The sequence below is a fragment of the Oncorhynchus gorbuscha genome, linkage group LG04 (genome assembly GCF_021184085.1).
Source record: "Oncorhynchus gorbuscha isolate QuinsamMale2020 ecotype Even-year linkage group LG04, OgorEven_v1.0, whole genome shotgun sequence".
NCBI classification, from domain to species: domain Eukaryota; kingdom Metazoa; phylum Chordata; class Actinopteri; order Salmoniformes; family Salmonidae; genus Oncorhynchus; species Oncorhynchus gorbuscha.
Window position 1 is genome coordinate 36,820,312 of NC_060176.1, and position 17,813 is coordinate 36,838,124.

General features: G+C 42.5%; 1 protein-coding gene across 1 annotated transcript in view; it reads right to left on the reverse strand.

Annotated features, from left to right (window-relative positions):
- LOC124034022 (tight junction protein ZO-2-like) overlaps nt 1-15,267 on the reverse strand; it is a 101,582-nt gene extending 86,315 nt beyond the window's left edge. Inside the window, exon 1 of the mRNA XM_046346656.1 lies at nt 14,930-15,267. Coding sequence (XP_046202612.1) covers nt 14,930-14,989 — 60 coding nt within the window. The 5' untranslated portion in view covers nt 14,990-15,267. The remainder of the gene's footprint in view (nt 1-14,929) is intronic.
- Between the last annotated feature and the right edge of the window lie 2,546 nt (nt 15,268-17,813).

Consider the following 17,813-nt stretch of genomic DNA (forward strand, 5'->3'; position numbering starts at 1 on the left):
GTATTCAGACCCTCTGTTTATAAATATGAAAACTGCTCATGTAGGAGACAGTTTAATTACATAAAATAAAGTGTTATCAAAGGAATGTGAATAACATACCGATGATTACATAATGATGCCATACAGTACTATCCTTTTAAAAAGGTCCAATGCAGCCGCTTTTAACTACAATATATAAATTCTGGGTAACATACATTACATTTCCTCACTGTGAATGTTTTCAATTAAAATGGTTAGAATATGCAATTATAGTATACAATTCAGCCTTGGTGGTTGAAAGAGTCAAACATAAACAAAAATTACTACCTGGGAGTGGTCTGAGTGTGGAGGGGGAAATTATTCAAACGTCAGTGTGAAAATACATACACACACACAACACAGTAAAATCACAATTATGACTGCACTGGGCCATTAAGATTGCAGAAAAAATACCTTTATTTATTTTTATGCTATAATGTGAGTTGTAATAAGAGTTATCATCAGCTCCAAAACACTGTGCCAAAACAAGAGCAGCCCCTTTCTTCATTCTGGGTAGTTGTACATATCAGTAGCATTCCTGTGACCTTGACAAGTTGCATCCCATTACAGACAGAGACATAGAGAACAGAGAGAACAGAGCGAGAGAGAACAGAGAGAGAACAGAGAGAGGAACAGATATGTACTATGCAAGGCCAGTCAACACTGAGAATAGGACATTTAGCATAGTTGAAAAGCTTGGATGCCTCATCTTACCTGCTCTTCAAATCGGACTGCCATCTCAGGTTGAGTGTAAGCATACAAAGCATACAGCAGTACTTACACGCACCAGGTAAATATACCTGCTGACAAAGAGAGGCCCAATACCATTCTCCTCAACACACCTGTATTCCACTAGTCCAGTATATCCCTTTCACAGACCTTGACTTAGCTAACATACAAAAAAAGATTACAAAAATAAATAGAGAGAAAAAGGTATACAAACTGGCCAAAAGACTACATCAATACCTGTAGCTAGCTCTTCCATGATGCTTTGCCTGCTGATAAAAGCCTAGTGGCCAGGGGCTTGTGTTGGACCCGCCAACATTTATCCAGCTGACTGCTGCTGGCAAATAGGGCATCTCCCACCCTAGCGGCTAGCCAATGAGGAGCCTCCATACCTGTGTGAAAGGTAATACCTGTACAGTCACTGGAGCCTACCAGCAGAGCAACGTACCTCAGACCTGCAGGGCCTCACTCAATAGAACACAGAAAGTAGAATTCTAATGTATAGATACTGATACTATACTTTATTCTACTTGACAGAGAGTTACTCTCATGTCTTCTCTACGGTATTACCGACAAGCCACACAAGGGGTGCCATTTCTTTCCAAACATATTTTTTATTTGTATACTTTTTTTGGACGCAAAATAAACACATTTAGGCAGTAAGGACTTTGACGTCGATTGATTGTTTCTGCTTTAACCAAGAAGCTTGATCTTGCAAGTTAGAACAGAATAGAACAGAATATCACACAGTGAATGTGAGAATCCCTTCCATCTGTTATTGGACACAGTCATGGACACACTAGCCAGCCACCACATAAGAAATTGAGACATCCGGAATCTCTCCTGCCAGACGTGTGTACTGTTACTGTGCTGTATGGTAACAGTGCTTTAAATAGACAGTGTGGGTGGGTGGGTGCCTGGTTTTGTGGTCACAGACAGACAAAGCTGACCCTTCAAACCCTCTCAACCAGTCATCCAGACACATCCTAGGGTTGGGCAGTATCCAGATTGTCATACTGTTCCTGTACCATTTCCCGGGGTATATGGTATTACCATATACACAAGGGGTTCTATTTCTTTTCAAAGTTTTTTTTTGTACTCACTTTTTTAGGGATCTTGATTGATTGTCCCTGCTTTAACCAAGAAGTTTGATCTTGCAAATGCATAGCTGGAGCCCTGAGCAGGAAATCATTTTTGGGGAACAACAAATTGACCATTTTACAATTAAATTACAATTAAATAATTACAATTAAATTCATAAAATTCCATGTGATATTCACAATGCACCTGTACTGCTGCCACCAATGGTTTGGGTCCCTTTCAGATGGTTAAGCATTGCACCTGTACTACCATTACCGTACCTCAATTCCACCTAGCAAGGAAGTTTGCATTTCCTTCTCAAAGTACTGCTTTACAGGACCACTGCTGTCGCTTGCCTTTTTCCCAATTGTTATGTCAATGATGTAGTGCTGGAGAGTTGACTCCAAAACAATTCATCCTCGACTCCTTGCACGTCAACTCAAAGTGTCGACACCCATTTCTGTGTCAAGATTCAACTCCTAGGATCCAGTGATTTTTAGATCTGAGAAGACTGATTCGTTGCCATACTTCTGAGAACAAACACTAGCATCTTTCACAGCGAACTAGCGAGGGATGGAGAGAAAGGGGAGGGGCACACCAGGCAGGTCGGCCACCAGTCAGAACAGTGCACTCGGTCTATCAACGATCAAACGCTGTATCTCGCAATGGAATACTGGATCTTACAATTTCTTGGCTTACAATATCTCGCAACTTCAGTAATACAGGGCCTATCATCAATGAATATGCTAGGATACAGAGATGAGCAAGACGCAACACAGTATATGCTCAATGTGTATTCACAGAGTGGTAGCAAACCAGGGCACCAAAACAGTTAAGAAGATGTTCCTTACTCTTCAAAGGCCTAAGTTATTGTGTAAATTCACCCACTTTGCTGTTTACTTTCTGTATCTACATAAAGGGATCTTTCTTAACGTTGAGGATCCCAATTTCGTTGAAAGTTAAGCAGTGGCGTAGCATGTACCCCCCCCCCCCAAGCTTTAGGGCCCGGCAAACCCATATAAAATAATATATGTACAGTGCCTTCAGCAAGTATTCATAGCCCTTGACTTATTCCACATTGTGTTACAGCCTGAATTCTCACCCATCTACACACAATACCTCATAATGACAAAGTGAGATATTAGTTATTTTAAAATGTTAATTGACATAAGTATTCATACCCGAGTCAAGAGTTTGTCGAAGCACCTTTGGTCGGGGACTACATCTGTGAGTCTTTTTGGTAAGTCTCTAAGAGCTACGCACATCTGGGGTCTCATTTACTATTTAACCGTTGCGTACATTTTACAGTAAATATCTGCAAAAGACTGCACATGCACAAAAACATTAAGATTTATAAACTTGGCGCACGCCACACATACGCATGCTTAATATTATTAAAAGCAGACATGATGTAAAACAATGTGCGTGTGAACGAGGTGACAATAACGACCTTATTTGCTGTGTACTTTGGAAGTATTGGAATTAGGCCAAGACGGTATCTAAAAGAAATATCAATGGCGAACTTGATCAAATATCTTTGGAGGTGTTGTTCTCTTTCATAGTGACATTTGCTGTATCTGACTGATTCTGAAAGACAAAAACTATTAACTTATTGGGGAGCTACAGTATAAAACAGAATGTTTGAATTCAATAAATGTTTTGCATCAACTTTTCCCAGAAACAAAATATGCTGTACTGCACACGGATTATGAAAGAAAGAAAACTACAGTACACACTTCAAAAATGCAAACTGTCTGTTCACCTGTGTGTTATCAACGGCGGTCTCTTGAAAGGAAAAAAAGTATTCCGCTAGTCCGTGGTGAATAATCGCAGTCCTGATGTCTAGAAGTTATTTTCGGTCGTAAGAGACGGTAGGGGCAACATTATGTACAAAATAAGTAAAAATACAAGTTACAAACAATGCAAATAAATGAACAAAAAAACAATCGGCTGGGGGCACGTAAAACGTCTGCCTTCTCCGGCGCCATCTTTTATTTACTACTGTGAAGTGGGTCCAATTAAAATGAGAGAAGGGAAGAATGGTAGCCTATCTTAACTTGCGTAATAGCCTATTGGACTTCAACAAGTAGGAGACCATCAGTCAGAAAAGGTGAGGAATTTATTTTTGCAATGATCACTGAAATTTTAAAAATAAAAGGAAATATAATTATTTTTCAAAAATCTATCTATGTGAAGACAAAATAAATAGATTTTTGCTCTTCTCACTAATGGCAAATGATTGCATTTTAGCTACCATTTTTCTTGTATGAATAAGAGTGTCAAACTAATCTCCTCATTAAATATCTTCCCCATCACTCTCTTTGTCTCTTCCCTTTTCCCTCCTTCTCTGTAATGTTCAGTAGTGTAGATCGGACCTATCTAATCCATCCACAGAGCTGAGTGTTAAAGATCAGACATCACACTACTATTAAGTGTCATTTGAGGAGAAGGTCAGAGAGGAGGGACCTCTAGCTTTCTCATCCAATGGGTTTTGAGGAGGAGACGAGAGTATACAATTGAGATCTTCCCTGTGTCTCACACTGAAGAGGTACCAGACCATGTTTGAACCAGACCCTGTTTTGTTTATTTTAAATGTAAGCGGGATCTCTTCCATCCCTCCAAACCATATTTCCTCGAAGTGATCACTGATGTTACATTGAGGAAGCTTAGATTGAGTATTCTAGTCTGATTCTGTATGGTTTTCCATGGGTAAGCAAAGCCCTTATTTTAAGATTGGATAGAGCCTCCACTTAAACCTATGCATCTTTCACCTATCCTAGTCATGTGACCATAACCCAACTCAGCTCTCCTACACATACAGTAGCTCTTCACAGCCCCAAAGAGAGCACTAGAGACAGCACTCCACTCCAAACAGAAAGGCCAAGTGGTCTAGCCTCAACTACGGGTTTCAGTTTGTTGTTTGATTTTGTTCTATAAAACAATGCCCGCTTTGGAGCACCAGGATTTGCACACCCATCTCTCGCCCTCGCCTCTCTCTCCCTCTACACTGTGCCAGTTATTCTCCATACTTGTCTGAGCTCTCCATTGTGATTTCATCTCATCAGTGAGTCATTCTATTCACACATTATGAATTCCTCTTCCCTCATTGTATTATTAGGTGGCCTGTTTACTGTTTGTAAATAAAGTTGTTATTATCACTTAAGCATCATTAGCATTGTTAGTCTAAATTATTCATAAATTGACCTCGTCTTAATGTAATCACAAATACCAAAAACATTCCATAAATCTACAGTAAAGGCTCGACTGCTTTGGAGGGTACAAAAACAAACAAAAAAAACACTTCACACAAAGCACTTTGTCTTGTTTTCATATGAGAGAATGTTAATCTCAGCCATATGGGCATGAGTCATTTAAATCTCTGTTTTTCTTCATAATAAATTGTGGTTCTATTTCTATCCTTTTCCCTTCAGTGTTGCACCTGGGATTGTGTCTTTGTACAGAACATCTGAGAGACCAGAGCAGCAGAGAACAGAGCGGAACTAGGCCAGAGCAGCGGTGTGCAGAGTGCAGACTGATTATTACGCTTTTGATCACTGGGATATCATCAATTAGTAAACAACCACTTCAGACACTGGCCCTCCCTCCATCTTTCTTCCTCTACATATATTCCTCTCCCCCTCTCTTCTGCTTCCCCTCTCCTCTCTGTTCACCCTACATCCGCTGAGCCTATCTACTGCCCCATCAGTAGACCAGGTCCGTCTATTGTTCTAGCTGCTCTAAGGAGGAAGTGATGTCAGGGTAAATACATAATAATATCACACTTGTTTTTACTGTAGCGCTGGGGTTGCTATGGTAAAACACTTCACTCCAATGGTTTCCTCATTCATATTGCCCCAAATATGAGTTCTGGTAAAATAAACCAACCACAAATTCATTGCTTTCCAACTCTCAAAATATTTGAAGGAAGCCCAACACTATTTAAAGTTGTACCCACACATGTGGTGCGGCTGTATGGGTGTTTGATCTGAAACATGCAAAAGTCTCTTCTCCTTGGACACATACTGTACACACCCCTTTTCTTGCTGCTGCTGCCGTTCAACAAAACCATTTCTTGCTATTACTAAATAATAAGTATGTTTAATTTCTCTGATCAACATCAACAATTAGAGCACGTGATCTCACCGTGACAAGTGGAGTTAACATGGGTTTTGGCTGCCTGTCCTCTATTGTCTACATCTTTCAGTCAGTGTTAGCCTGGGTCTTGGCCTGACTGTGCTCTGGACTGGTGGAATGGGGTGTGGTGATGTGGAAAAAGAAAAAGGCCTGCCGGCCTGGCAGCCATGCAGGAAGTGTTCTGTTAACGGTCCCTCTGCCTGCGTTTTGTGACATACTCTATCGTAAATCAGTAGTAAGTCGTGCTAGCTCATTAAAAAAAATCACATTTCGTTAAAAATATTGGCATGGGCTGTTGGATCACAACAGAATTCACGAGAACTGTCACGAATCCCGTTTCCTGAGTCTGTTTTTTGCCTGTGTTCTGTCCTGGAGTGTTTTTTCCGGCGTCCTGGAACGCACCCTGTCTGGTTGCCGGGCAATGTAGCCAGTTGGGAGTTCTGATTACCCGCACCTGTATCCCATCAGCTATCTGCACACCTGGTCCTGATCATCATCTCTCCTCTTCATAAGCCCGGACCTGACATCCATTCCCTGCCGGATCATTAGCCATGAACATTACTCACCCGGATCATTTACCCCATTCCCGCCTGGTCGGAGGATTCCGCTACCCCATTGGATCCACCTATTTACTCCCATCAACTCACCACCGCTGCCCGCTACGCCACCTGGATATATCTACCCATTCACATTCACTTGTAAATAAATACTCACCTTCTTCCTACTCTCCTTGTCCTGGTCTGCTTCTGGGTTCGATTTTGAAAGAACGTGACAAGAACATGTTTTCTAGCAAATTCGTTTAAAATGTCAAAATAATTGGCTAGCTAACAGTCAACTGACAAGATCGCTAACTAGCTGTTTAGCACAACCACAAACTAATTCTTACACAACCAGCGAGCTAGCACATTATCTTGTCAAACTGTTAAATGACTAGCAAGCCAATGAGTAGCAAACAACTGGGACTGGAGAGTGGTGTCATGCATACGTATGCATGCACACACACACAGACTGTAGTCTCCCCTAGGTACAATTCTTAAAAGTTAGACCAAATCATTGTAAACATAAAAATGTGTACTTATTTACTGTTTAATATCTAAAACAAAATTACTGTTTCATATCTAAAACAAAATGAAAGTCCTGGAATTGCATTAAAGGCAGTGCAGTCAAACATTTTCCAAATGTTAATATACGATTCCACACTGAGGTTGGAATAATACTGCGGAATTGTGAAAATTATTAGGGATGCACGATATGTCAGTGAACATATCAGAATCGGTCGATATTAGCTACAAATGCCAATGTCGGTATTGGCCTGATGTCTAGTTTAACACCGATGTGCAAAACCGATGTCAAAGCTGAGGTGCATACCTATATAACGTAATGACGGCATGTAAAATGTTGCACTACACAGCATTACTAACCTAGCCCACAATGTCTGCTGTGTTGTCTTAGCAGTCAACAAGTCGAGCAGTCATTTGAAAGAGTAAGAACATTTCAGTGAGACAACGCAAAGGTGAAATCCATTAAAGCCAAGATAATGGAATTCATTGCCCGTGACAATCAACCGTTCTCTGTCGTGGGTAATGTGGACTTCGTCGAATGGTCGAGCACCGGTACACACTACCAAGTGCACTATTTTTCAGATATTGCCCTACCAGCATTACACAGTAATAGCTTTACAACATACATACCATGGAACGCCATTTGGGTCTTTGCGTGTCAAAAAAGATACAGTAGCACTATCAAAGCTGTACAACAAAAGTCTGCAAACACCGGCTACGAACGATGTGTTTTCAATACCGCGTTGGTAATAAAGCATATTTTGTTCGCCCGTAACTTCTGGGGTAGCTAGCTTTAGCTTGGTACCTAGATAGCACCAATACAACCAGCCTGAAACCAATGACCAGTAGAAACTGCAGTCATTTTCATTTTTCTCAGCAGTGATTTAGGAATCCTTGTGAGTAAGTATTAGCTAGTATTAGCACTTGTTGTCCGCCTATTGAAATTGAACTTCAGTTCATGAAAATAAATAGCTAGCAAGCTACTTAACCATGTTGCCCAAAGCTAACATTATAAGCAGCCAGCTAGCTTCATCTGGTTAGTGATGCTCGACCGGACCGGGTTATGTGAAGCTAACCACAATAGGAATTAGGCACAATAGTGGAATTTGCAGTTTGCCTTCAAAATAAAACTGTGTTATTGACAGTGATTCAAATTAATACAAATAGTAGAATTATGCCAGAGTTGTATTTTGAAGGCTAACCACAAAGTCCACTGTTGTGGCTAATCCCATTTGTGGCTAGCTTCACAAAGATGGGTCTGACCAGCATTAACCAAATAAGAAATGTCTTATAAATTAGGGTTATTTTAAATGAGGACACCTAGCTATATAGTTAGCTAGCTAACTATTGCTACTAAAACAGATTGTTGTTTTGCTATGTTTTTGGGGAAGAACATGAGCATCCATGACCTACCTAGCTTTTGCTTATGACCAGCACTGCAAAGACCCAAACGGCGTTTCATAGACATCCTGGTTGAGAATGAAACTGAGCAAATGAACGAAACAGCACAGCAAGTAAGTGAAATAAATATGTTTTGATTATGTGTTACTGGTAATGGGGACATATGTACATGCCAACTAAATAACTTTTGGTCAGTGTGGTGTGGTGTGTGTGTCTAACCTTTAACTAGGCAAGTCAGATAAGGACAAATTATTGTTTACAATGACAGCCTACCCCTGCCAAACCCGGACGAGGCTGGGCCAATTGTGCGCCACCCAATGGGACTACCAATCACGGACAGATGTGATACAGCCTGGACTCAAACCAGGGACTGTAGTGACGCCTCTTGCACGGAGATGCAGTGCCTTAGACCGCTGCATCCATGCGTGTGTGTGTGTTAACTATTTAACTGTACTACAATGCTTAAAAGGCTGCAAACATTTTTAATATCGGTTAGCATTTTTGTTTTTGCAAGGAAAATATTGGATATTGTATCGCCCAAAAATGTCATATCGGTGCATCACTAAAAATTATGCTGTTTGAAAAGACAGTCCCAAATTTCTGCCAGTTGTGGTGGGATGGAGTTTTGGCCTGCCTGGTGACATCACTAGGCAGTTCATTAGTTAATAGACCAATAAGAAAGAGTTCTATACCTCTGCCAATAACAGCTAGTTCAGTTTTCTCCTGCCAGTCAGACCACTCCCAGACAGTCCTAGCGAAATTAGTCATTGAGAAATGTATTGCAAAGAAGCAATTTTTGTTTCTTTTTGACCAGTAAGGGACTTAATTGCTACTCAGATATTATTTGATACTGAGATAAAAACGGCAGTATTGGATCTTTAACATAAATAAATGTGTTTGAACACTTCAGATAAAAATAAATCACTCAAATCACTTATAGATACAAATAAAACCTGTGTTTTTTCTTTCCCCCAAGAAAACGCTGTAAAATAGCTGCTAGGTGTTTTTTCCTCCAAAGGAGCACCAGCATCATTGTGAAATCTAAACAAAGACAGTAAAATTAGTGTTTGCCAGAGTAACAATTACAGGGGTAGTGTGTGAGTGTGTGTTCAGGGCCTACATCCTCTGTGCCGGCACTAAAATAGCCAACTGCCCCTTATTCCTGTTGGATGGTGATGGGTTGAACACAGAAATTAATGCCATGTAATTATAGCTGAACTGAACAGAGAGAGAGAGAGAGCCATTCACTATTTGGAAAACACTAGATTAGTCCCAAATGGCACCATATTCTGGGCTCCCGAGTGGTGCAGTAGGCACCGCATCTCAGTGCAAGAGTTGTCACTGCAGTCCCTGGATCGAATCCAGGCTGCATCACATCCAGCCGTGATTGGGAGTCCCATAGGGCGGCTCACAATTGGCCCAGTGATGTCCGGGTTTTGCCGGGGTAGGCCGTGATTGTAAATAAGATTTTGTTCTTAACTGGCTTGACTAGTTAAATAAAGATTAAATGAAAAAAAATGTGTCTCTATAGTGCACTACTTTTGATCAGAGCCATGTTCAAAAGTAGTGCACTATTTGGGAAATAAGGTGCCAGTTTGGACTTCTTTGTTCAACATTTGTTCAACACACAGCTGCACATATAGGCCAACTGCATGCCATGGTATTCAGTGGCATATAGACTAAGGGGGGCTTTCCCCCAAAACCCAGTCAACCCACTAACAATTCCACTGTCCCTGAATGTCCCACCAGGAAGTAAGAATAATGCGTCTAAAATGGCACCCTATTTCCTTTACAGTGCACTATTTAGTGAATAGGGTGCAATTTGTGATGCAGACAATGGCTACTGTAAACCAATTACAGGGTTCTTACTCAACAGGTTGAGCAAAAAGGTGTTGAGCTGGGCTCGCCATTTAGTCATTCCTGTCCTCTCTGAGGGTATTTTAGGTGTGTGAACTAACATGTGGAAGGAGGAGGAGGAGGAGAGGGAAGCTTCGGGTTGGAATGCAGGGGAGAAGAAGTGAGGTTGTTGTCCAATGTAAAAACAAGATAATCTGCTACTGCAATGTAAATTGAACCTTCTCATCCCTGGCACGAGGCAAGGGTGGTAAAGGCGTGTGTGTGTGTTTGTGTGCGTGTGTGTGTATATACAGTGCATTCGGAAAGTAGCAGAGGGCAGAGCAGAACTAGGACAGAGCAGCGGAGTGCAGAGTGCAGAGACAGATTATTATTAGGCTTTTGGTTACTGGGAGATCGTCAATCAGTAAACAACCACTTCAGACACTGGCCTTCCCTCCATCTTTCTTCTTCTATTCCTCTCCCTTCTGCATCCTTCCTCTGCCTACATCCTCTGATCCTATCTTCTGCCCCATCAGTAGACTAGGTCTGTCTATTGTTCTAGCTGCTCTTAGGAGGAAGTGATGTCAGGGTAAATGCATCATAACAATACAATCACAACACTTCTACCCCAAACCATTATTCCTCCTCCACCAAACTTTATAGTTGGCACTATGCATTCGGGCAGGTAGCGTTCTCCTAGCATCTGACAAACCCAGATGAATCCGTTGAAATGCCAGATGGTGAAGTGTGATTCAGTGTTTCCACTGCTCCAGATTCCAATGGCGGCGAGCTTTACACCACTAGCCGAAGCTTGGCATTGCGCATGGTGATCTTAGGCTTGTGTGTAGCTGTTCGGCTATGGAAACCCATTTCATGAAGCTCCCGACAAACAGTTTTTGTGCTGACGTTGCCTCCAGAGGCAGTTTGGCACTTGGTAGGGAGTGTTGCAACCGAGGACAGACAAGTTTTACTCGCTACGCGCTTCAGCACTCGGGGGTCCCATTCTGTGAGCTTTTGTGGCCTACCACTTCGCGGCCGGGCCGTTGCACCCCCCTCCCTTTTGACCTCAGAACAGCCTCAATTCATTGGGGCATGGACTACAAGGTGTTGAAAGCGTTCCACAGAGACGCTGGCACATGTTGACTCCAATGCTTCCCACAGTTGTGTCAAGTTGGCTGGATGTCCTGTGGGTGGTGGACCATACTTGATCCACACGGGAAACTGTTGAGCATGATAAACCCAGCAGTGTTGCAGTTCTTGAGACGAACCGGTGCGCCTGGCACTGACTAACATACCCCATTAAAAGACAAATATTTTGTCTTGCCCATTCCCCCTCTGAATGACACATATCGTATACACAATCCATGTCTCAATTGTCTCAAGGCTTAAAAATCCTTCTTTAAACCTGTCTCCTCCCCATCTAAGCTGACTGAAGTGGATTTAACAAGTTACATCAATAAGTGATCATAGCTTTCACCTGGATTCACCTGGTCAGTCGGTCATGGTGGTGTTCATAAAGCAGGTGTTCATAATGTCTTGCATACTCTGTCTGACAGACACGCACACAGTATGTGTAGGACAGTTCCATGAGTGTTAGTGGAAACCTAACAGCTGATCTAGGCACACCGTCAACTCTGACTGTGTGTGTGTGCGCGCGTGTATGACACTAACTGTTATCCTGTTACGCCTCGATCACACCTACACACCTCATTACGCAAAATGGTATGCAGCATCATCTAGATGGGTGTTCAACATTCACCTTCTGTTATCATTTCTGACAAGGCGTCTACGCATACAGTTTGATGCATACGTTTGATAAATCCAATGTATGCGCCACACAGAATGCACTGCAACTCCCTCTGCAACACAATGCTGCAAGGCAATGCTGCAAGGCAATGCTGCAAGGCAATGCTGCAAGGCAAACGCAACATTCCATTGGAAATTAATATACTTCTGGTGTACAAAAATGCAATGGACATTGTCGGTGTGATTAAGGCATAAGAGAGTCACGGCACTGCTCTTCATGGCAACAACCCCAGACCATCCAATCAGAATTCTGCACCACCATTAGATCCGGCCAATCAGAGATCAGATGGCTCCGAGCAATTTGGTGCAAATGTGTTCCCCAAGAGGGGTTTGATTTCAACACCAGCATGCCTTTGGCCCCCTGTCCCATGCCCTTTGCCTCACCAAAGAGAAATGCTTACCAGTAAGCGTATATGAGTGCTAGCTCCAGTCAGAATACACTCATCACCAGATTATTCACACAGATAAGAGGAACAGCTCTCCTAGCAGGGAGGGAGCTGAGAGTTTGAGTTGAAAGGCAACAGGAGGGAGGACATGTGGGTAATGTCCCACAAAGCACCCTATTGCCTATGGGCCCTGGTCAAAGGTAGTGCACTATACAGGGAATAGAGTGCCATTTGGTACTCAGAGGAATCTTTAACTCTGTCCACTCCCTCTCCATGAGATTATGTGGTGGAGGGTGTGTCAACTTCTGGGGTAGCTAGCTTTAGCTTGGTACCTAGATAGCACCAATACAACCAGCCTGAAACCAATGACCAGTAGAAACTGCAGTCATTATTCTTAACCAATATTTAAAATTATCTAAATCATTGCTCTCATTATCGGGTTTTTTGGCAAGGAAAATATCGTAATCGGCCAAAAATGTCATATCGGCACATCACTAATCTTTACTTTTACTCAAGTATGACAATTGAGTACTTTTTCCACCACTGAGTACATGAAAACCTCTAGAAATGTAGTAATATGTAGTAACATGAATACATTCTAACATACTCAGTGTAGCAGGTACTCAATATTTACTGCAACAGTCATTTCTTCCTTCAACTGTCCCTTTAGAAACCCTACTCCAGTTTGTGAGCATCCTAATTATAGTCCTAATTGAGTGCTGGGGGGCTGATCAGATTGTGTGTGTGTGTTGGTCAGTGGCGTGTGAAAGGGGGGGGGGTTGAAGCCAAACAGCTCCCTGGGAGATTAGAACTGCCACGGTGGTTTCTATCCTATGGCCTTCTGGGGGATTACTGCTGGGACCACCTGCTACACGCTACAGAGGTCAGCAAGACACGAGCCCCCCTGGCACACACACACACCCATCCTTAGGTCTGCTCTGAACACCAGACCAACACTCCAATGTGGGACCTTGAAGCAACATACACACACACACACACATATACATATATATACACATACACACAAAGTAGGCCTACATACTGTACTCACATGTGCAAAGATTCACAAGCTCTCACATGCTCCTCCTACAGACTCAAACACACTGTAACACACACTCTTCCCCTCAGAAGGACACATTGAAAATCAACGTGCATCTAGTTAACATGTATTATCACCTCCTGGAAATTCAAATAAAGTTCTAGTGTATGACTGAAGTCCTCACCCAATAGAGAGTGACTACTGTAACAGACACTACTGTAACAAACACACTACTGTACTTTAACAACTACTCACTCTAGAATGGAGCGATGGTTCTTGTCGATACAGCTGGGCAGATAGAACAGTGGCACCCATTGAGGCTGTGTGGAGGGTTGACAGTGACTGTATAACAATTATCCACTCACCACAAGCTATTTCAACAAACAAGCAAGATTTGTCTCAATAGCTAAATTGTTCCATCTTTAAAAGCCTATATAAGGCATATAGGCTATGGATTCTTCAGAAATGTGTGACAGTGCTTTTGAAGACTTAACAAATGTGCAATAAAGCCTGCACAAGTAGTTTCTTTAAAGTGGGTCTGTAAAATGTTTTATTGGATTTAGAGTATAGTGATAATCACATGCTGAAAAGACAGGATTTAATACTAGACTGATGAATAAGATATTCATCAGCACTTGCCTGTTATTGCTGAATTAATACAGTAGCCGTGTAAACAAATGCCATATTGAGGGTTGAGAGGACTGGGTTTTATGAGGTCAGCAATGTGATCATCATCAACCCGTTACACACACACACACACACACACACACACACACACACACACACACACACACACACACACACACACACACACACACACACATATTCACCGACATACACACACACACGCACCCAACGCGTAATGGTTGACCGCTCCAGCGATCCTCATCCCAGCAATCTGTGTACCCTAAGCGTATCCCCTGCTGGGGTCAGACAGACAGACAATACTGAGCCAAGTACAGAGAGAGCCTTTGGGGTGCGTCTGTCCACACACACACGTCTGCATTGATGTGGCCTAACATGAAATTAGGCTACACACACACTTATTTTCAAATGAATAGACATTTAAACTTGAAAGATTTAAAAGTGACAGAATAAAAATAGTCAAATAATATTCTATATCACAGGAATCTAAACTGTGTAAATTATGCACAACTACTTGACAACAAGTGCAAATATTTGACTAAATACTTCAGACGTCATTCTTATTGGCCGAGAGGGCGAAACTCTACAGGTGAATTCACAAGGTTATAAACGTTGGTTGCTCCATACGTAGCAAAGGTACAGCCACCCGATCACCCCCTCATGACCGTAAAACTCCTAAAATATATATGTATTACAAATACCTACAGCATATTCTTGGGACGCAGCGGGTTAAATTACAGCGATACGTTATGTTAAAAGTTACAGTCTAATGGTAAAACAAACTACAGTTGACTTACTCCGACATGTTCGCCCTTGCCTGGATACACAGCCACTCTTCCGCCTCCTTTCACAGGCATTCTGCGTTGTAAAAGTTGAGAAACACTGTGGCCTTATGTTAAACCGTAAAATAAGTGTCTTAATTATGGCTCGTATAACTGGTATCTCTTAAAATATACCCTATCCTAGACTCTAAAATGGAACATGGCTTGTGACTGCGGTCCTAAAAGACTTCCCTGGCTCGCTGCAATTTCTCCGGCGTCAACTCCCGAGATCCTTTAAAATTATTGCTGTGATATCGATGGGAACCGAAACGTTCTTACCAACAACTGGGGTGTATATCCGTCAATGTTTCTTAAACGGAAGCAAACGGAACGAAACGGGGAGGGACCTAACTGAATTTGTCCAATACAAACTCTCGTTTAAGTTGCAAAACGAAACGTTTTACAACTGTTTGGCGGAATAAATGCACCTCAAAGGAGACTTTGAACTCAGTTAGCCTACTTTATGAATACCGAGATTAAATAGAGGGCTCTACTAAAATGTTGCCCATTTCTATTTCAATTTCAATGGTCGTCTACAAACGGATTGAATGACTGACATGTTTAATGGGCTATTTTGTGTAATCTTATTCCGACATTGGAACGTTTTGTACCTATTTTGTACGATAATATTGTATTCATCCCCCTCTGCCAGAGTGGACTCTTCCGGATTGGACACATTGATTTAACTGTTCTCTAAAAGTTAACAGAAAAAAACCTGTATTTACATACAGAAAGTCAAATTCTAAGAATTTATTGGGGTCCTTGAAAGCCTTTTTTTATGATAAAACATAGTGATCTGTCCTCTGTCTATCTAATACAGCACAACAGATTCCAAGAACACAGGATGAGATGTTACTATCCTTTGTGCAAGCACTTCCAAGAGTTAATGAACAGTGAGCGTGGTGAAATTTGGGGAGCGCATCGTCAGTAGTGTACCTTTGGTTCCTAGGGTGTTTCGGCCTTTCACACTATACACCCTCCTCAAAGGCGGCCAGCGACAGGGTGATCAATCCTACGCTTGCGTCCCATTCCCAATTAGTCATAGGAGTTGCCTTGTTGTTGATAGCAAACATCCCATGGGACTATGCATGGCAGGGGCGTCCTCCTCCCTGAGTCAATCATTGTTGACCGCATACCTCCTGGCCCTCTCACTTCGGGGCCCAGCTGGGGTCTTTCCTCTTCATCCAGAGCCACTGACTGCTGCCTTCTGCCGCCTCTGATACAGCTTTGATTGCCGAACGCTGGCTCTGGCCCTTAATTCCCAGGTCTCTAAGCAGTCTGGTTGTAGATGTTGCCACAAAACCTCTGCAGCCCACCTCCACTGGTCAGACTTCTGTGTTCCAGCCATGATGCCGTGCTTCGGCAGCTAGATCAGCATAGCGCAGATGTTTTCGCTCATAAGCCTCATCTACTGAGTTTTCCCAGGGTACTGTGAGCTCAATGATGAAGACCTTATTGAGTGAACGGGACCAGAGCACCATGTCAGGTCTTAGCGTGGTGGTTGCGATCTCCGGAGGAAACACAAGTTGCCGGCCAATGTCAGCTAGCATTTTCCAGTCGCGGGCCAAGCGCAGCTGGTCTCGCTCTAATGGTGTAGAGCCGCTCTTCGGTGGTTTAGCCCCTTCACGGACAAAGTTTGTCCGTAAGGAGTGTGATGCTGCTGTGGGTGGTAGGGAGTTGGTGGCAGTTCGCTTGTCCTCCAGGGCGGACGCAAGGTTTTTAAGGACTTGGTTGTGACGCCAAGTGTAGCGTCCTTGAGCGAGGCTTGTTTTACAGCCTGTGAGAATGTGCCTGAGGTTGGCTGGTATAGTTAATATCGCCAGCTTCTGCATTATAATGAAAATATATAATTCAAAAAGGTTAAACTAAAACCTGTAAGCCAGACAGTCTTATTGAACTCTAATTTCCCTCCAGAATGGATGAATAGAATATATCCTGCACAATTCATGCTTCTTTGGACTGCAGGGTTGTGACAATACTTTTAAGCAAACTGGAGTCTGCATTTGATTCTAAAACTGTTATTTATCTCCACAGCTCCATTTACAGTGATGGCGCCAGAGGGGATGGCTGCGGTCTTATCAGCTCTTAACCAACCATGCTATTTTGTTTTTGTTTTTTTCGCGTGTTTGTAACTTGTTTTGTACATAATGTTGCTGCTACCGTCTCTTATGACCGAAAAGAGCTTCTGGATATCAGAACTGCGATTACACAACTCAGATTAGACAAAGAGCTTTTCTTCAATGAGTCAGACGGGAGGGATATACTACAGACACCCGACCAGGCCCAGATCCTGGTCATTCGCTGGAGAAGGAAACAGAGATTTCACAGAAAAAGATCAGGATGCCTTGTGAGGATCAGGGGAGGAGTAGCTAATCTTCCTTTGCCTTCCGTCCTGCTAGCTAAGGTTCAATCGCTGGAAAATAAATGTGACGAACTGAAAGAACATGTTTCCTACCAACGGGACATTGAAAACTGTAATATCTTATGTTTCACCGAGTCGTGGCTGAACAACGACATTAAAAACATACAGCTGGAGGGTTATACACTCTATCGGCAGGATAGAACAGCAGCCTCTGGTAAGACACGAGGGAGGGGCTTATGCATTTATTTAAACAACACCTGGTGCACGATATCTAGTGGCCAGGGACTTTAATGCAGGACATCTTAAAACAGTTCTACCTAATTTCTATCAGCGTGTTAAATGTGCAACCAGAGGGGGAAATAAATTCTAGATAGTCCGCACACAGAGACGCATACAAACCTCCCCCTCGCCCTCCATGTGGCAAATCTGACCATAATTATATCCTCCCGATTCCTGCTTACAAGCAAAAATTAAAGCAGGAAGCACCAGTGGCTCAGT